At 40.6% G+C, this 20,361-nt stretch overlaps 2 protein-coding genes across 7 annotated transcripts in view; both read left to right on the top strand.

The window, feature by feature from the left end:
• The window catches only part of RAB8B (RAB8B, member RAS oncogene family), a 56,234-nt gene extending 53,005 nt beyond the window's left edge, over window positions 1-3,229 (top strand). Inside the window, exons 7-8 of the mRNA XM_039219369.1 lie at window positions 802-852; window positions 1,680-3,229. Coding sequence (XP_039075300.1) covers window positions 802-852; window positions 1,680-1,772 — 144 coding nt within the window. The 3' untranslated portion in view covers window positions 1,773-3,229. The remainder of the gene's footprint in view (window positions 1-801; window positions 853-1,679) is intronic.
• Window positions 3,230-13,209: 9,980 nt separating this feature from the next.
• APH1B (aph-1 homolog B, gamma-secretase subunit) overlaps window positions 13,210-20,361 on the top strand; it is an 85,638-nt gene continuing 78,486 nt past the window's right edge. For 5 of the 6 annotated variants that reach the window (XM_039220221.1, XM_039220243.1, XM_039220226.1 and 2 more), the window contains exons 1-2: window positions 13,210-13,383; window positions 14,789-14,959. In XM_039220221.1, the coding sequence (XP_039076152.1) occupies window positions 13,271-13,383; window positions 14,789-14,959 (284 nt within the window). In that variant the 5' untranslated portion in view covers window positions 13,210-13,270. The remainder of the gene's footprint in view (window positions 13,384-14,788; window positions 14,960-20,361) is intronic. The other variant, XM_039220251.1, reaches the window with a different exon arrangement.

The raw sequence follows: 20,361 nt of genomic DNA, 5'->3' as shown, positions 1-20,361 counted from the left end.
CGGGTGACCATTGTGACAGCGCAACGTTGATAATAAGTGATGATAGTGGTTATCGTATTGTTTCTATTTGGCTTGATGGGACATAATCCTCCTGGTGAACATCTGTGGAGGCATCAGGAGTGGTTGGAAACAAGAAAATGACAGCATAAGTTTTGCATGGAGACAACTGAAGACACTTTAAGAGTCTTGGCTCTGGAGAGGGGCGTCTGGCCGGCTTAGTCAGTGGAGCATGTGAATCTTGATCTCAGGGTTGTGAGTTCAAGCCCCACATTGGGTGTAGAGATTACTTAAAAAGAAAATATTAGGGGAAAAAAGAGTCCTGGATCTCTAGAAACAAAGTAGAGATGATAGAGTTAAAAAATGTTTGGTGTGGGTCAAGAGACACAAGGCACAAAATGAGATTCTAGAGGTATTCATTCAGTTGTTAAACAGATATTCAGCATCTCCTAGACCAGGCACTGTGCCCTGCTCTGAGGACGTGGGGTGACTTAGAGCCTCCGTGCCACTAGGTGTTCTTGGTGCACTGAGAAAGCTACCCATACCTCAACCAGTGTCACATTAGGAACTTGTGCCAGATATTATGTGCGGAAAATATTTGATGAGTGAATGAATGACAGTTTTATAACACTGGAAAGTAGATCATTGAAAAATAAGACGATATTCACGCATATACTGTGATTATGTTCTTTTCTCAATTAAAAGGTGTCAAATAACTTATAATGAAATAGTGAAAGAATTCCACATTTCTATTTTAAAATATGCTATTAACATATACTAATAAAATGTTTGGTTTACCTTTAGGCATTTTTTACGCTTGCACGAGATATAATGACAAAACTCAACAGAAAAATGGTTTGTATCACTTAACATTTTTATTTTCATTATGCTCTTTGTTAAATTTGTTGTCTTATTCATCCTGTTTATTTATTTGATCAAAAAGATAGGCCTGCTTATAATATATTCATGTTGACTTCTTTTTTTCTGAGCTCACATAGTCACCTGATTGGGCTTTGATTCTTATTTCTGTTGCTTCACATTTTCTTACTTCTCAACCACAGCTGCCTTAGTTCTTTCATCTGACTCTTCAGGTGGCCTTTAATGGAATTTGGACCAGAATAATTAAAATCATAATGACACAAATTAAATTTTTCCCATAAAATTATGTAGCTTAGTTTTCATGTTACAGATATTTATATCTATATGTAATTGTGATCTTAAAGTTGTTAACGTTTGCTTAAATTAGAAATGATCTCAGTGATGAATCATTAGGACCACACTGGAGGTTTGTTTTAACCTGAAGCCTGAATATAATTGTATACCTTATGTTACCAACTCTCCTTACGTCTAACAAGAGTAGTGCCTATAGCAATATCTTAATATTGTTGCCCTCCTTACCCTTGAAAATTTACATTCCATTGGCTATAATTTCTCTGAGCTGGAAATAGGAGCTTCCTATCTAATATATTGTTAACATAAAAGGTACTATCCTAAAAATATTTTTCTTGTTTTAATCCACCACTTCCAAAGAAACAGTGTCAGAGCTTAATGAGTCTCTTTCTAATACAACTCTGCTGAATAAGCATTTATGGTTTGGTTTCATACTTGTGTTCTTTAGATAATTGGATCCAAACCATGAAGCTTTAGTTTCCTTGGTAATTATATTATCTTCCCTTTTTTAGAATGACAGCAATTCATCAGGGGCAGGTGGACCAGTGAAAATAACAGAAAACCGATCAAAGAAGACCAGTTTCTTCCGTTGCTCGCTACTTTGATGAACTCTTTCTGAGAGACTGCAGCACACCTACAGGACTCTTTCCTGCTTCTCTGAAAGCACAGGTCAGCCAGCCTCAGAACCACACCGCCCGGCTGCTGCGGAGAACACCACTGAACCTAGACTTCTCGACACAGAAGGCCACGTGGGTCCCGGCCTCGTGGCCTGGCAAGATAACAGGCTCCTTTTTTCAAACATGGAAGCAATGAAGTGGAGACATACGCAGGACTTAACTTGTTTTTTTCTTTGGTTTGTCCCGGAAGCTGCTATCTTTCTTTTTCACTTTGCACATCGGTGTTAGCCTGTCCCTGCTACAGCACAGTCTCAGACTCGTATCTGCACACTTTTGCCTTGTAAAGTTCCAGACAAACTTGTGTACTTTTGATAAAAGCAAAACATTTAAAGCAGAGATTAATATGCTCAAATTAAAAGATGTTTGGTCTGGTTCATGTGGCCAAATGTTATTGCATTGATAGAATTTTTTTAAGGGTTCTAGTTTGTGATTTCCTTCCATAAGAATCATTAAATTCTGATAAAATTTATCTTAAAAATTCATAAAGATGTCCATCTGTTCATCGGAGGCCACATTTATTTCTCCAGATTGTTTAGAACCTTGCTTCATTCTGGCCTTTTTGCCAGAGAGTTTTGGGGAATAAATCACTTTTTCAGTTGATTACCTCCACCTCATCTATAGAAGCTACATTTGGAAATCACCTTAAGCTCACTTTTCCTGGGGCTTGTATTTACTGTTCTTTCCTATGTTTGACCCATTGTAACCACTCAGTTATCTAAACCATAACATATTTGAACATTGTTGTCTATTTCTAATTGTGAACTTCTTGAGCTGAAATTTTATACAGGCAGAGAGATGTACCATTTAGGTTTTATTTCATCATCTTACTGTGATTCTTTCCCATCAGCATATGTAATGTATTTTTTTCTTAGGTTCGCTCTCTAGCTTGCTGGTTTCATTTGTAATACCCAATCCCTACCGTAATCCCTGTCTGCAAGAGTTAACAAGAATTAGATGTAGACCTTTGTTCGTAGAAAGCTTACCTATAGGGAGAGAGATTAACTTGTTGATATAAATTTAATAGAGATAGCTCTTGGTGATGGTAAACATAATGATTTTTTGTTCTGTTTTTATTTGGGTGTTTTTTTTTTTTTTAAATAAAGGTAGTTAGGCCTAGACCTAGTGCAGCCTCTAGGAAAAGTCTTGCCTTTTTGTTAGAGAAAATATGAGTAAGGTTTCCATTCTAAAACAGCTGTTGTTGGATGTGTAGAACCCAGTTCCGTCTGTTTAGGTTCGTTGTTACAGAACTTGGTCCAGCCATTTGGGCCACAGCCAGCCAAGAACTTAGCGGCCTTTCTCACCAGACACTTGGTACTGGTATACCTTTTGTAGATGAAACCTTCACATAAGGGGAAAAAAAAAGTATTTAGTGTTAACTTATGTGCCAAATTCAAATCATTATGTCATTGCTGTTATTCTAGCCTTCAGTGTCCTAACACAGAAGGGAGTAATAAGTAGGTGATTAGGTAAATGAACTCTCTTAATAATCACTCTTCCTGTTAGGCCTTTTTTGTTTCATGGAGGTTACCGCCACGCTTGATAGTTTAGAGCGGAGAGGAAAATGGAAATGGATTGCTTGTTACCACAGAGCATTGTGCTTCCAGTTAAGATGTACCATTAGAATGCTTGGACCAGTCAACCTGTATTTAGTACTTCTTCGAAAACTTAACGTCCAGTTTAGCAACAGTGAATATACCAGAGCTATTTCTGATGGATATGCTAAACCTAATGTTGACAAATTTCAGCCTTCTTGATTTTTTTTTGTTGTTGAACTACCTGTAGGCGTAGAGGCACCTGCTGGTGTCCCAGTATAATCAGTAGTTGTTTGATTGAAAGTTGATTGTACATCTACCATCTTAAAATGAGATGCATTTTTGGAAAGAAAAAATAATTTTTCAGAAACATCTTGTCTTTACTAATTTTCTGAAGAAAGATCCAAGCAGTTAAGCTTTCTGAATGGTAACAAAGTACTTTCTAACAGGCAAGTGCTATGACACCATGTATGAATGTAATTCTCCTAGTAATTTACCTCTGACTATTTGGTGTCTTAACACTTTGGTTTATATCTCAGGGGTTGTCTGCAAACCAAAACTGACATATTCTGTGGTTAGCTTTTTTCTTTTTAACAGAATGCTTTGCTTTTGATTTATTACTTCCCTCTTCTTGTGTCTTATATGGGTTAATAGTTAGTCTCCATGAATTTCCCTTTGAAAAGAGCCTGTAAAAGTTAGATGAGTCTAAAAGTGCTCTTTGAAGTAGCAGCAATCTGGGGGTATATGCTCTGTTATATAGAAATAAATTGTCCTTGCTATTTTCTTACATTTAGCTTTGCTAAATTGTATATAATTTGAGCTAAGACCATAGGAAATTCCCTTTCTGCATGGTAAAATGACCCAATAAATACTCCACTTTGCTTAATAATGTACATATAGTGCATTATTTTTTCTATTTGTAGATGAATTTAGTGACAGATAATTGTCTGTTCCCTGCTGAAACTGAAGAAATCTAGTTTTGTGTGAACATGTTTGTGGTCTTAGGGATAAGGTACATGAAGACTTTGGCAGCAGTGTTAGTGGTTCGGGGGCTGCACTTTATTATCAGTGTGCTAATTTCTGACAATGATTGGACTAGACCTTTTCAGATAGAGTCTGAGGATGTCAGACCATGAAAATGTGCTGTAACTAAGTAGCATGTAAACCAGTTGATTGTAAAACGTTTCGCTGGGAATTTATTTTAGCTCTGTTTTACTTCATACCGATTATGAGAAAATAATCCACCTGTGCGTCAGTTAGGAGGCGCCACAGGGTTTCTTACTATTTACATGAACATTTTGTGCAGTCTTTGTTATAAATGTTCCGAAGACTATACTCTTTACTCCGAAGGACTATTTTTTAATTATACCTCATTTAGCTAACTAGTATTCTAATACCTGGTAGAAAAACAGTGAGCCAGCCTTTAAGCTTCCAGCACCATTTAGAGTCTATGTTTTGTTTCGGACTAAAGACATCATTGGAAAAGGTAGGAGATAGTTTACTTTAGAATAGAACATACATGTCATATCCACTTAGTGCAGAAAAGGTATTCTCTCCCTGTCTACATTAAGAAATTTAGCTGTGCAATATAGATAAATGTTTGCAGAAATTTGTAAGTAAGAGATTATAACTCCAGTTTATAGATTCTGAATGCTGAGAATCTGTACTAAGACTTATAAAGTTTTTCCTGTGAACAGTAGGTGATACATTTAAGCAGACTCTCCTTTCTAGTTCATGGCTTAGATTTCTTTATAAATTTGAGTACTTACTCTTTAAAGATGAGCTTCTAAGCTTCAAATTTTAAAACAGCATTTCATTACGTTGGTTTACTTAGCTCAGATTTTAAGCACCATTTCAGCTGTCGGGTTTTTTAGAATTTTTCTTTTAACAGAAAGGACATTCCTTTTCCTTCTTGTGATATCCAAAGAAGGGAGGGAAAAGGAATGTCTAAAAATGAAATTCCTTGTCCTAGCAGAACCTAGAGGGACAGGATATCCTAATAAAATTTTAAATCCCAGCACAATTTTACAGGAGAATCAGTCTTTTTTTTTTAGACTAATAATGTTAATGGGAGTCATGTTCAATATGATAAAGTTCTTAATGACTGAAATTTATAGAAGTGAAAATTAGCAAACAATTATTTTAGGGATATTTTCAAATTTTACTTCATTTTTTTCAATTGCTTGTGCCATATGCAAATGCATTTCTTATTGCCAAGAACTAATAGCAACTTATTGCTTCATTTTCTTACCTTTTTTAAAATGTGAATTTAATTATTATAATTCATTCCTATGGCCTTACAGATGGGTTTTATTTTGTTTGTTTGCAGCTGACACTGTAGTTCCTTTAATGCAAAATGCCATAAACGATTGACTAAAATCATGCCCTTTGTGGGAAATATCTAGTCTTTCCATAGAATTATCCATACATAGAACATGTATGTTTTGGCATATTTTACTTTTGCTTCAACGGCTTAATGTGGAAAGCTCCTGCAGATAAAGTAAACCTGTCATGTGGTTAATCTTGTTTAAGCCAATTCATTAACTGTATACTGATAACTGATGCTGTGGTGTTTTTTTTTTTAATGGACTTTATTCCAGGTGAACTTTTTTTTACAATAATGTTCGTCTAAAATAAAAACTACATAATGAAAATACGACTCTGAAATGGACTCCACGTTTAAAAAATGTTTCTTCACATTTGCTAAGTGACTGTGATTCAAACCGTGGTAGAGATATCTTAGCAAACCTATCTGGCCTGAAGTTGTTTAAAACTGAGAAAAATGGCCGGATCTCCTGCTCATACCTACATCAGCAGACATTGAGGTGGTTCTGTTCTGGAACTGTAGCCTTCCCTGCTGAGTCCTCACAAGTGGAGTTTCTGTTGCTTTGTTCTCACTTCCAGATACCACGGACGGAGGCCCTGGCCCTATTGCTGTCGTACCACGGTGCTTGTGCACATTCCTGGCACAAGGTAGCCTTTTGCGTTCAGTCCCACCACCATTTTGAACTTGCACTGTTCTCAAGCTTCCTACTTCTCTCCCTTCACTCTTAGTAAATAGGCCTTTAGGGGCGCCTGGGTGGCTTAGTCGGTTAAGCGTCCGACTTTCGCTTAGGTCATGATCTCGCGGTTCGTGGGTTCGAGCCCCGCGTCGGGCTCTGTGCTGACTGCCAGCTCGGAGCCTGGAGCCTGTTTCAGTCTGTGACTCCCTCTCTGACCCTCCCCTGCTCAAGCTGTCTCTCTCTCTCTCCTAGAAATAAATAAAACATTAAAAAAAAAAAAAAGTAAATAGGCCTTTAACCTCCTGCCTCACAGAGAAAAGCATCAATCAAACACAAGATTCTTAGCCACCTCTTCCTCCTCAACCTGTCGCTTCCATGGGCGGGCTGCCCAACGCCAACCCTCATCCTCACCCCTTCCTTATGAAATAGAGGCATCCCTTTCATTCTGTGCACCTCTCACCACTGCCTCTTCTCTGAACTCTTCCTCCCACCCTCCCCCCACCCCCACCTTGCAGAGAACTCGCAGCTCTTTCTCTTAGACCTTCACCTGTGTTACCCCCGTCCCTTCAGCATCGAAGCAGCCCTGGTATTTGATGTACCTGTAGCAGATCCCAGGGGAGATGTGTAGCAGGCAGATCAGCTTGGAAGTTGATCCAGCCTTTGGCCCCACCTTTTCCTCTTCCTGTTGTAGCTAAGCTAAACAAAGAGTTGCCTAGAGCTCCTGTCTTCAGTTTTTCATTTTTCATTTCTCCCTCAGCTCTCTTCCAGTTTGGCTTCCACCCCCACCACTGACCTTGTGCTTACAACTGCCTAGTTGCTAAAGTAGCGGACAGTTTTCAGTCCTTATCTGGGCTAACCCCTTGGTGGCATTTGACCAGTGTCTCTCTTCCTCCCAGAAATGTTCTCTTGGCTTCTGTGACCGCGTTCTCTTGATTTTCCACTTTTCCAAAAATAATTTCGTCCTTTTTCATGGTTCTTAAATGTTCACAACTCCTGTGATCTGCTGACTAATGGCCCCTAAGAATGTTCGTGTCCTAATCTCTGAAACCTGTGGATGTTACTCTATATATCGAAAGGGGCTTCACAGATGTGAGCAAGTTAAGGATCTTGAAATGGGGGGGTTGTCCTGGATTATTGGGGGGTGGGGAGCATGTAATCCCACGAGTCTTTATGGGAAGGGCATAGGAGGAGTTGGAATCAAGAGGAAACTCTGTGATGACAGAAACAGAGGGAGAAAAGGTGTTATCATGAAGGGCTGTGAGCCAAGGAATGTAGGTAGCCTGGGATCTGGAAAAGGTACGGGAAAAGATTTTCTCCTAAAGTCTCCAAAAGAAACCAACCTGGCCCTAATACCTTGACTCTACACTGGTAAGATGGATTTCATAATTCTGCCCTCCAGAGAGGGCAGAGACTCTTAAGAGAATAGATTTGTATTGCTTTAAAGGCACTAAATTGTGATTATTTGTTACAACAATGATAGGAAACTAATACAGCTTTCAAGTTTATATCTCTAGCCCTACCCTCTCTGCAGATAGGCAGACTCCCAAGTTGATCTGCCCATTGGACATCTCCCCTGGGATCTGCTTCAGGTACCTCAAACATCACATATAATCTGAAACTCATCCTCAGCTCTCCATCTCTCCCCCTTCCCAGCAGTTCCCACCAACAACCCTTAAACCTAAGAGGAAAAAGCTGTTCTCTCTCTTTTTTTTCTCGTGATAGATAGCACCATCACCTACCTAGATTTGCACGCAATTCACAGCCTCAAAGTCTTTTTTTTTTTAAGATTTTACTTTCAAGTAATCTCTCTGCCCAATGTCTCAACCCTTGAGGTCAAGAGTTGCATGCTCAGTAGCCTCCAAGTCTTAGGGATCAAACACCTTAATCTCTTTTTAATCCATCCACCTGTCTATTGTTTCTGCCTCTGTCTTTGTTCAGGCCCCCTCATCTTTTCCCTAGATGGCTGCAACTTCTGCTAACCAGTCTCCCAGTCTCTAACTTATTTTCCTCCACACCAGTTTTCACAGTGTCAACAGGCTTTTAAAACTGGAATCTCCAGGGGCACCTAGGTGGCTCAGTCGGTTAAGCCTTTGATATCAACTCAGGTCATGATCTCATAGTTCATGGGTTCAAGCCCTGTGTCGGGCTCTGTGCTGATAAGCTCACAGCCTGGAGCCTGCTTGGGTTTCTGTGTCTCTGCCTCTGCCCCTTCCCCCACCCCCCCCCCCAAGGAAAATAAAATAAAAATAGTTTAAAAATTGGAACTTCTATCACTGCCAAATTTAATCCTTCAGTGGTAGCTCATAACTTTGGGGGTAAAAAAAGCTAAACTTTGTTTACCCTGGCAAACAAAGCCATTTACCGCCCCCACATCTTTCTCTCTAGCCTTGGCTCTTGTCATACCCTAACTCATACCCATTTTAAATGTCACCAGTAATTGCAGTTTCCCAAATACGCCATGCTTTATCATTCCTTTGCTAATGCTCTTTCTGCTGACTTCCTACCCCTTTTCTGGCTAACTCTTCCTTATCTTTCAAGACTTACTAAGGGCTTTTCTGGGAAGACCCAGCACAACCTATCCAGGTTAGGAGCCCCCTCCTGTGGATTCCCAGAGTGTCACTGTACCAGATTCCAATTGTCAATTTATTTCCTTCCCACTAGACTCTAAGCTCCCAGAAGCATGGGGACCATGTCATTAGCTTTTGAATCCATGGTATTCAGTAAGGAGCCTGGCACATAGTAGGTGTTTAATAACTGTTGAAAGAATCAATGAACTTCAGGAATTATCAAAATTAACGTGTTGAAGAAAGGTAAGTAATTTAGGAGCTGTTTTCCATTTACCATTTTCCATTTTTCCATTTTAAAGAAAGATTTAAAGTAAATATAAAGATTTAAAGTAAATTTAAAGATTTAAAGTAAATTCATCAATGCCTTAGTAAGTATAGCAATAAAAAGAAGCTTCATTATCTGGTTTTTATTCTAGCCCTTACCTTTCATTAGTTTAGTCTTTATTTTTTTTAATTTTTTTTTAATATTTTTTATTTATTTCTAGGAGAGAGAGAGAGAGACAGCGTGAGCAGGGGAGGGTCAGAGAGAGAGGGAGTCACAGACTGAAACAGGCTCCAGGCTCTGAGCTGGCAGTCAGCAAAGAGCCCGACGCGGGGCTCGAACCCACGAACCGCGAGATCATGACCTAAGCGAAAGCCGGACGCTTAACCGACTAAGCCACCCAGGCGCCCCAGTTTAGTCTTTATTAAATACAGGAAAATTTCCTTTTAATAAAATAGATCACCCAGAGAGTTATGTATTGATAAGTTGAGTAAACTTTTTCTCCCCTTTTCTCCATGTGTCCTACTAGCAAGATTTGGGTTTTCCAATATTGGTTCCAGTAATATATGAAAATGCCCCCATAGTAAATAAAATTAATTTCTGCCCTTCAGAAATGCCGTTTTCTTTCACTTTGAGGCCTCTCCACCTGTACTCCATTTCTTCCCTACTTCTTATCTTTGCTAACCCTAAGCAGAGACGTGAATGAGTGCATGTTCTCTTTAGCAAAACCTCACACATTTGGACTGGATGCCCTTCCCTCTTCCTATGTATTCGCACAGCACCCTATCAATACTTGCCTATCTGGCTTCCCACTAGACTGTAAGCTTCACGGAAATAGGAGCACATCTGGTTCATGGTGTATTCCCGTTGCCTAGCATTGTGCCTGATACTTGTTGGCTTTCAGCATGCATTTTGAATGAATGAATAAATGGTTGAGTAAATACAAATCTATCAGCACTACCAGAAATAAACTCAAGTGAATTCATTAGTATCCTGTGAATTACATGTACGTATGTCAAAACCTTATTTGATAAATTGCTAAAATGTGGTATTACTTTTGAACCCCGGCCCCCATACCCAGCTTCCCACATGCACCCAATTCTGAGGAATTCCCTGTAGTCTATATCCAGAGCCATACCATGTGCCAGCCCCCTTCTGCCAGTCACCTCAGGGATTTAACCATCATCACTTAGTACCTTATGTTTTCAAGCCTTCAGAGGAAGCTAATAGTGCATAAAAACTTGAGTCAATAGCACTGCTACTTAGCTTCCGACTCCACTCTCCTAAACAGAACTGTTTGAAGTCAGTGTAAAAGTACTTTTAAGACAGCAGTGCATTATATAAATGTAAGGTGCTATTCAGAGAAAACTTAAAATCAGTTTTCCCAGTAAATAATCATGAATGCTGAAGATGAATATTTTATCAGGGATTTTTCCGATTTGGTCTAGTTGCTTTCTTCTTTTCTTTTCCAAAAGACATCAGTTAAAGATGTCTTTACTGATAGGAGGCAGACTCATTACATTTTACATTACCTTCCCATTTTTTAAAACTGGTTTTGAGGACTAAGGTTGAACTGAAATATGGTCAAGACACCATGAATACAAATTCCCTCAACTTACAGTTCTGCCTGTTGAGTTGCCTACTTCCAAGATATCTGAGGCAGCTTTAACCAAGACACACAAATCTTAGTTACAATTGGGGGAATCAAATCATTAAAATAGGGATAAAATAAGTCATTTTCTAAAGTCATGGCAATAATTATAATGATAAGGCCAGAAGAATAATTGCTATAACCAATTATTAAATTTAGCTCAAGTGCAAGTAAAGCCTGAATATGATGAATTAGCTCTCAAAGCTGAGCATATACATCTGTCAGGAGAAACAAAAATTTTTTCTAGCCCTGAACTGAAGTAGTAAAGTGTAGATCTACTAAAGGTATTGAACAATGATAATTAAAGTTTTATAAAATATCTAGATGGCCATTTGTTGTGTAAAAATCTTAATTTATGCTAAGGACATGAGTACATTGTGCTTCTGTGAAGGCATTGCTGCATGGAGCTGAAGTAATGAATTAATTGCATTTGATAACTTTGATTCAGTATTGAACCCAAAGAATATGTGATGGTGAATCACTCCATTATTTTGAACTGTGTATACAGCAACTCAGTTTCAGTAGGTGCTATATAAAACATTTCAAAATGAAGAAGTATTTTGTAGAGTAAATGGAAAGTATATGTCTGTTTTCAATGAGCAAAGGTAACATTTTACCATAATTAAATAGTTGTAGGGGTGCACAGGTGGCTCAGTCCGTTAAGCTTTTGACTCTTGATTTCATCTGAGGTCATGATCTCACATTTGTGAGATCTAACCCTGCATCAGGCTTTGCACTGACAGAGCAGAGCCTGCTTGAGATTCTGTCTGTGCCTCTCTCTCTCCCTCTGCCCTTACCCCACTCTCGCTCTCTCTCCCTCGGTCTCAAAATAAATAAAATAAACTTAAAAAATAATTAAATACTTGTAGTTGTATTATTTGAAGGTCCATTTTCAGAAATGAGATGCAAAACATTTTCAGTCAGGTACCGTCTACTGGCGTTTGTCTTTCCAGTGTTCATTTCCAAGAGCTTTATTCATGATATTAAACAATGGAGTGGGGATGGCTAACACTTATATACCACTTAGTGTGCAAGCACAACCCTCAAAATAACGCATGAAGTATTATTATTCTTCCCTTTAAACATGGAGAAATATCTTAGATGTGAAATCCAGGAACTTAACCTACTGATTTTAATTCTTCTACCTCTCAGAAATTGTTACATTAATATAAAGTAGCAAATGTTTATAAGTTCCAATTTTTAAATTATTTCGTTCACTGAACAGATATTTAGTGAGCACCTTTTAGGTGTGTGGAAACAGCAAAACAAAACAAAACAAAGCCCCTACCCCCTAAGAATTTACATTTTAATCAGGGACACAAATGAGCAAGTGAAAACAGAGCAGGGAGATTTTACCGTTCGTATAGGGTTGGTGACCGGAGAATGCCTTTAAACACATCCTTTCTGAAGACCTGGGGGTGAGGGGACGGCATAAATAAAAACAACTCTGAGAAGGACAGCTTCGTCCACCACTCTCATATTTTAACTATTGTGAGTTATTGCCTGGGTTACCGCTTTCCCAGCTTGGGTTTTACATACGACGGAGCACGAAGTTCCCGCAACTGTGCGAATGCCAAAATGCGCTTTAAAAAAACAACTTTATTTAAAAATTTTTTAAAAGACAACTTTATTTAGAAGTGGAATCCTACTTCTGTCCGGCGCTGTTTTTCTTCAGGGGACCTGGAATCTTCCCCCTGTTCTGGCTCCAAAGCGGGCTGGGGACCTCCCCTCTTCCCAGCCACCTCGCGGCCGGCACCGGTGACCTGATCAAGGCGCAGGAGCGGTGATGGTGGTTTCGGGGGCTCGAGGCCCGACGCTAAGTAACGTCGCCAGGTGGCCAGGGAAGGGCACCTCGGTATCAAGTAGGCCATGGACGTCCGGTTTGCGGGCGGGGCGTACGGGGTAAGCCTGGCGTTGAGGCCCGGCCCCAGCCCCGCCTTCCAGCATCAGCGCTTCACCCCCTCCGCCCCGCCCCCTCCGCCGCTCTCCTCCGCCCCCTCCGCCGCTCTCCTCCGCCCCCTCCGCCGCTCTCCGCCCCCTCCGCCGCTCTCCGCCCCTCCTGCTCCAGTTCCCTCCACCCCAGCCTAACACCCTCCTCTCCGCCTCCAGGCCTCTCCGCCCCGCCCCAACCTCCCCGCCGTGCCCGCCTACTCCGCCCCGCCTCCAGCCCTCTCCGCCCCGCCCCACCCCTCCGCCCCGCCTCCAGCCCTCTCCGCCCCGCCCCACCCCTCCGCCCCGCCTCCAGCCCTCTCCGCCCCGCCCCCCTCCTCCGCCCCGCCTCCAGCCCCCTCCACCCCGCCTCCGGCCCCCTACGTCGCGCCCTGCCCCCGCCCCCGCGCGGCGCAGAGCTCTGTCAGCGCCTGGCGTACTTCGAGTCCCCGCCAGGCCTCCCGGCCGGCTTCTCCGGTCGCCATGACGGCGGCCGTGTTCTTCGGCTGCGCCTTCATTGCCTTCGGGCCTGCGCTGGCCCTCTACATCTTCACCATCGCCACTGAGCCATTGCGCGTCATCTTCCTCATCATCGGGTGAGGCGGTTGCGCCGGGAAACCAGGGCCCGGGGCTCCCCTCCCCCGCCGTAGATCCCGGCGACCCCCGGCGTCCCCACCAAACGGCTCGACCTTGTTGGTCTTAAAGGGGAGAAAGGTGGGGAGGGGTGAGCCGGGACCCCGGTCTCCTGGTACTTACTCCTCGTCCTCCGAGGGTCGGCGGGAAAATACCAAGAGCCCTGGGGCCCTACAGGGGGGCTCTGGGGAAGGAGCTCACACTGGGTCTCAGAAAGCCCTGATGTTTGGCTCTTGAGTTTTTGCCCGAGGGTCCGTGGGTGGGTTTTAGTGAGTCGTGAGTCCATTAACATTGCATGAAAAAATTGTGGGTAAATTCACATATTCATCTTTTATTTTTCTGGCGGAGGGTTCCTCTATTCCCACAGATTCTCACAGGCATCTGTAGTCCCAAATGGGTTAAGGGCACATTCGCACCTGGTATTTAGGTGCTTTTAAGACGTACGCATGCCCAACCCCTACCCCGGATCCACCACTTCGGCATGTCTAGGGAGGGGGTGGGATTCGGGCTACGTATTTTTTTCTTTAATACTCCCCAGGTGATTCAGGTGTACAGCCAAAGGCTGGAAACCTGTGAAAACCCCGAAGCACCTGTCAGTGCGTCCGCTGGCAGGAGCTTGGTAAATACTGAACTCTGGTGGCGAATGTGGTCATAAACCCGGTTTTCACCTGTCCCGCAGCTCTTCCGGGGCTCCCCACGTCCCCATCCACCCTTGAGTCTCACTTACTACCAGGAGAAACAGCCATGGTAGGCCGGCGAGTCTCCCCTTTTCTGAGCTATTTCACCTCCTAACAGCTGTCGGGAAAGTGCTGCATCACAGGTGTCAATTATAACACAGAGATTTGGGCAAAAGGTTTATAAAGCTTGTTACAATCGTTAAAATCCACAGGTATGTTGTAAAAGCAGGACTGGAAATCTGATTTAGATTTTCAACCATCAGTGGTTTTCGACTTATGAATTTTATACTAATCACCCTGTTAATAGAGATGTAGACATTTTTCTGGAAAAGACTCATACTTACATATCAGTGAGCAATACATTAATTAGGAAGAGTAGCAAATAAGTTTCTAGCTCAACGGTCCTTGGCAGATAGCCCGCAGATGTGCTTAGAAATAGCAGGGTCATTGGAAAAAAATGATTATTAGGAAGAGTCTCACATTCCTCTTGGAGGGTATGTTCATCTCCCCAGGGAATATGACCCCTGATTAAGAACAGTTGATCCAGAACATCAGGTTATGAGGCCTTTTTTTTTTTTTTTTTCTTGTTAAGGAGTCAGGAAAAATGTTACTTCTCAAGTAAGGTTTTTTCACTTTTAAGTCTTTATTAATCCTGTTCACTTATACCTTTCCCCCCCCCTCTAATTTTCAGAGCTTTTTTCTGGTTGATATCTCTGCTGTTTTCCTCTCTTTTTTGGTTCATGGCAAGAACCATTATTGACAACAAAGATGGACCAATACAGAAATATCTGCTGATCTTGGGAGTTTTAGTCTCAGTCGTTGTCCAAGAAATGTTTCGGTTTGCGTATTATAAACTTCTGAAGTAAGTTACATGTTTGCTCTACCTTTTTTTTTTTTTTTTGCATTAATACTTGAGTTATGATTTAGTAGTTTGAAAACGTTAATTTAATGTGATGTTTGAGTGTCTGTGCCTTCCTAACAAAGTTGAAAGTCAAGGGAGCGTACATTTCCAGCTTGAAAATATTGAGTATTTTAACTTGGGGACATTGCTTCCTTCCTTCCTTCACTCATTCAAAGAATATTTCTTGAGAATTTACTTAGTGCCAGGCACTATCGTATTCCCTGGAGATGATATATCATGATTAAAAGACAGTCTCTGTCTTCACGGAGGTTATGTTATAGTGGAAAGAGATGACGAATGAACCGGAAGATACATTGTATATTAGAAGATAATAAGCGTCTTACAGAAAAATAAGCCAGAGAAATAGTCGTTGAAACAAGAAAACAACCTGTTCAAGGTTAGAATTTCTATGTGCTTCTCTTTGCTGCCACTTAAAGAATTCTTGTGGAGATTATGCCTACCGTTATTTTAACTGTATTAAGGGAAAACTGGGGTTTCTTTTGTGATATTTCATGACATTTCTTATCTGTAATAGAAAAATAGATTTAAAAAGAAGCCATGGTCTTGAGTTCCATTTTTAGGTCAGAAAGTAAGTCATCTGTAGGACACGTGAAGACTTCACATGAAACCACATGTGATTTGAAACACAGCTAGAACTTGGGACCATATTTTCTTTCAGGCAGTCATGAGGTTGACTTTGATTATGTAGTAAAAATTAATAAAGTGGTAAGTGTGCTCTCTTTATTTCCGCAAATGAGATGATTAAGGTATTCCATGAATTTCATAGATGAAATCTTGCCTACAACATCTCTTGTAATAGGCCTCTGGTAATTTGTTCTTGCCAGTATGCTAGGCCTTCTCGATTTTTTACTTGTTGCTTTTAATAACAGATCTTGAAATTTAATAATGAAGCCATTGTAATTATAAATAACAAACCCAGGAAGCCATTGCTTAGAACCAAAAGTCCTATCTTTAGAAAAGATTTAAAAATGAAATTTCCACTAGTTTCTGGAAATATTAAAGAGCAACAACAAGGGACGCCTGGGTGGTTCAGTCGGTTGGGCATCTGACTGTGGCTTAGGTCATGATCTCACAGTTCGTGGGTTCGAGCCCTGCGTCGGGCTCTGTGCTGACAGCCAGCTCAGAGCCTGGAGCCTGTTTCAGATTCTGTATCTCCCTCTCTCTCTGACCCTCCCCTGCTCACGCTGCCCAACCCCCCTCTCTCTCTTTCTCTCAGAAACAAATAAAACATTAAAAAAAATTTAAAGAGCAACAACAAAATACTGACAATTACATTTAAGTTTCCACAGGAATATGCTATCCTTAACAGATGGACCATCTATGTACCTGTGGTTGAATGTTTCTGGTACGCAGCAGTTACTTTCATTCCAAAATTTAATTTTAACTTTAGAATATATTAAGGTAATCAGAATCTCCCTCTGACCTCTGCCCCACATGGCCAGATGAAATCTTTGTCACATGGTTGTCATCTTGTCTATGTCAAGGCTATGCATACCTCATTTCTTCACCTGGCCCTCAGAAGACTTAGAATTGGCTTCCAAACCTTTACCATCTCTGTTCTTTTATGTCACTAGACACACGTCTTCTTAGGGCCTGGAGTTTACCTGTGCTTAGGACGAGCATAGTACTCTGCTGTGGTCGAAGTGGTACAAAGAGCAGTGCCCCTTCCCGCCCTTGACTGGGCACTGTCCTCTTAACAGTGCAGCCTCAGAGTGCACTAGTTTTTTCCTGTCAGCAACATCATTGGCTCATATTGTTTTACATGGTCACACATGACGATCCTGATTTTGAAATAGGTTAATTTTGGGTAGATTTTCACAGTTCAGGGTATAACCCGACTTACCTGGAGTGGCTCAATCTGCTGTTCTTTACCACCTTCTGATGGCATCTACCTGGAATGCAGCCTTTTGTTTTGCACTGTCGTATGTTTCTAAAGGACTGGAGGCTGAACAGTACCATCTTTAGTGAGGGTAGGGAAGGAGTGGGGCCATATGTGGAAGGAATTACAGATCTGTCTGATGCCTCTCATGCCCACAAGTTCAGAAAAGCCTCTTTGACCTTCTGGGGAAACCATGTTTACTCCTCTAAAAGGGCCTTTGAAAATTAGCAAACAGGTAATAAGACAGACCTGTATTAATAGGTTCCTTTAGGGATACCTGAGTGGCTCAGTCTGTTGAACATCTCTCTTAGGCTCAGGTCATGATCTCACGGTTCTTGGCTTTGAGCCCGGTGTCGGGCTCTATGCTGACAGCTCAGAGCCTGGATCCTGTTACAGATTGTCTGTATCCTTCTCTCTTGGCCCCCCATCCCCACTCGCACTCTGTCTCTCAAAAATTAATAAAAATTTAGAAAAAAATAGGTGCCTTTATTTGACATTGCAGAATGCATCTTGACCAAACCTTTTGATTTTTTCTACATCTTCCTAGCACATTTTAGACATGTTGGCTGTCATGTAGTTATGTGTTAAAGCAAGTCTGAGAATTATTATGATACTTTATTCATGACTAACATATATATAAATACATTAAAAAAATTTTTTTTAATGTTTTATTTCTTTCTAGGAGAGAGAGAGAGAGAGACAGTGCGAGCAGGGGAGGGTCAGAGAGAGAGGGAGTCACAGACTCTGAAACAGGCTCCAGGCTCTGAGCTGGCGGTCAGCACAGAGCCCGACGCGGGGCTCGAACCCACAAACCGCGAGATCATGACCTAAGCGAAAGTCGGACGTTTAACCGACTAAGCCACCCAGGCACCCCATATAAATACATTTAAGTTGTCTTATGCTACGCTATATTTAAATATAGGGACCTTGGGGCGCCTGGGTACCCCATATAAATACATTTAAGTTGTCTTATGCTACGCTATATTTAAATATAGGGACCTTGGGGCGCCTGGGTACCCCATATAAATACATTTAAGTTGTCTTATGCTACGCTATATTTAAATATAGGGACCTTGGGGCGCCTGGGTGGCTTAGTCAGTTAAGCGTCCGACTTTCGCTTAGGTCATGATCTCGCGGTTCGTGGGTTCGAGCCCCGCATCGGGCTCTGTGCTGACCGCCAGCTCAGAGCCTGGAGCCTGTTTCAGAGTCTGTGTCTCCCTCTCTCTCTGACCCTCCCCTGCTCTCATTGTCTCTCTCTCTCTCCTAGAAAGAAATAAAAAATATTTTAAAAAAATATATAAATAAATAAATATAGGGACCTTGATTCGATCAATATTTTAACTATCTCTACTGTCAAAGTAGGTTTTCAACTTTTAAGTTTAAAGTACTGCCTTAATCACATTTTTGCTATCTGAATTTGGTGCCAAGATTAAAAAGTGGACTGTTTTGCACCAGTTTTTTACATATATGAAATTGATTTATAATGTTTATCGTTGTGATCTAGTATAGGTTTATTTTATGGGTCAGGCATTAGGAAAAGTACTTCATCTTGAATAATGAATAAATGAATAATAACTTTCAGCCTAGCAAAGGGTTGTATTGTGAGAAGCTGGCACGTGGCTACAAGTGATAGCTCTTTCTGTATTAATTTTTTTTAATTCAAATTATGGTCCTTTACATTGCCTAAAACATACATTAAAAAAATGTTGGCTTGGGTTAACCTTTTGCAATTTAATCCAATTTTGTTTTACATTGCTGATACCATAAATATTTCCTACTTTTAGAAAATCTTCCATTTATAGAAGAAAAGTTAAGATAATCATTACTATAGTTTCTTAAAAGGCATAAATAGGTTTTTAAGTTTTTCTAAAATGGAATGTTTATATTCATATTTTTTGATACTGCTTGTCTCTTATATACATATACAAAAAAGAAAACAAAGAGGGGCCCCTGGGTGGCTCAGTCGGTTAAGCATTGACTTCAGCTCAGGTCATGATCTCACAGTTTGTGGGTTCGAACCCCGCATCAGGCTCTGTGCTGACAGCTTGCTCAGAGCTTGGAGCCTGTTATCGATTCTATATCTCCCTCTTTCTCTCAGAAATAAATAAAACATTAAACAAAAGTGTAACTTATCTGTAGTTTTTCAAAGTTTGTATTTTAAAAATTGGACTTTTTCTTTTTTGTTCTTGGAAATAGTAATAAATGCAAACAAAGAATTCAGTAAAACTGTCAGAAACGCTGCCCCTTACATCATCATGTGTTCTGTCCATCAGGAATGTGGAAATGAATAGTGTTTTCTACTTTTTCACTTCCTAATGTTAGCATTGAGAACTGTTAATGCCGTAGACCTTTCCTCTCACAAATTTCCAATGTGGAATGAGGAAGTTTATTAAACTTTTGAAATTATACATTTGGTATATTTGTGATAGCAGCACTTTGCTATACCAAGTAGCAAAAATCTTTTACTCATTATTGAGAGCAATTTATATAAAATAAAGCCTCCAAGACTTAATGATTCTGTTGTATCCTTATGTCCATTTGCTGGTAGAGATTATTATTGTTATATATGTCTCTAAGCTTTTTTTTTCCCATAAGTTTTCTTATTTTTTCAAGTTTATTTATTTATTTTGAGAGAAAGAAAGCACGAGTCAGGGAGCTCAGACCAGCAAACTGTGAGATCGTGACCTGAGCTGAAGTCAGACGCTCAACCAACTGAGCCACCCAGATGCCCCTTTTTCTAAGCTTTAATTAGCCTTTAATGGCATCCTTGTGATGGTTTTTTTTTATTTTATTTAGGAAAATTGAACATTTTACTTGGTTACTGCTCCAGAGAAAGATGATGACAGGCACTTAAGTTTTTATTAATGTCAATGTCCTTGCTACCAAATAATGCTTCTAAATGGAGAACCCTGAAATGGCATATTGTTTCTTTTGAGTCTGGGAAAGCAAAAGGACTTTTTATTATGCTTATTACTATTTTGGTTGAATTCTGCATTGCCTTAATTTAAAGAAATCAATGATATTTATATTTATGAAATGAATAAGCCAGCTGTATTGAATATGCATACCTTGAAATTCAAATGAACACAATGCCCAGAATATAAGTATGTTCTGGTTAATTTAATTTTCTGTTCTTAGAGTTAACCTAACTGATTTTGTTTCTGTATTTGCTAAAAAATCAGTCTAAAATGTTCAGTTTCTTTTCTTTTTGTTTTTAATTTTTTTAATGTTTATTTTTGAGAGAGAGAGAGAGAGATAGACAGACAGAGAGAGGAGCAGGGGAGGGGCAGAGAGAGTGGGAGGCACAGAATCTGAAGTAGGCTCCAGGTTCTGAGCTGTCAGCACAGAGCCCAGTGTGGGGCTTGAACCCACAAACTGCAGGATCGTGACCTGAGCCAAAGTCAGTTGCTTAACCAAATGAGCCACCCAGGTGCCCCTAAAACGTTCAGTTTCTTTATTGCTT

Source organism: Hyaena hyaena, unplaced genomic scaffold (genome assembly GCF_003009895.1).
Source record: "Hyaena hyaena isolate Hyena2069 unplaced genomic scaffold, ASM300989v1 scaffold_15, whole genome shotgun sequence".
Classification (NCBI taxonomy): domain Eukaryota; kingdom Metazoa; phylum Chordata; class Mammalia; order Carnivora; family Hyaenidae; genus Hyaena; species Hyaena hyaena.
Note: the sequence above shows the minus strand (reverse complement) of the source record. Positions and strands in the feature narration are given on the sequence as shown.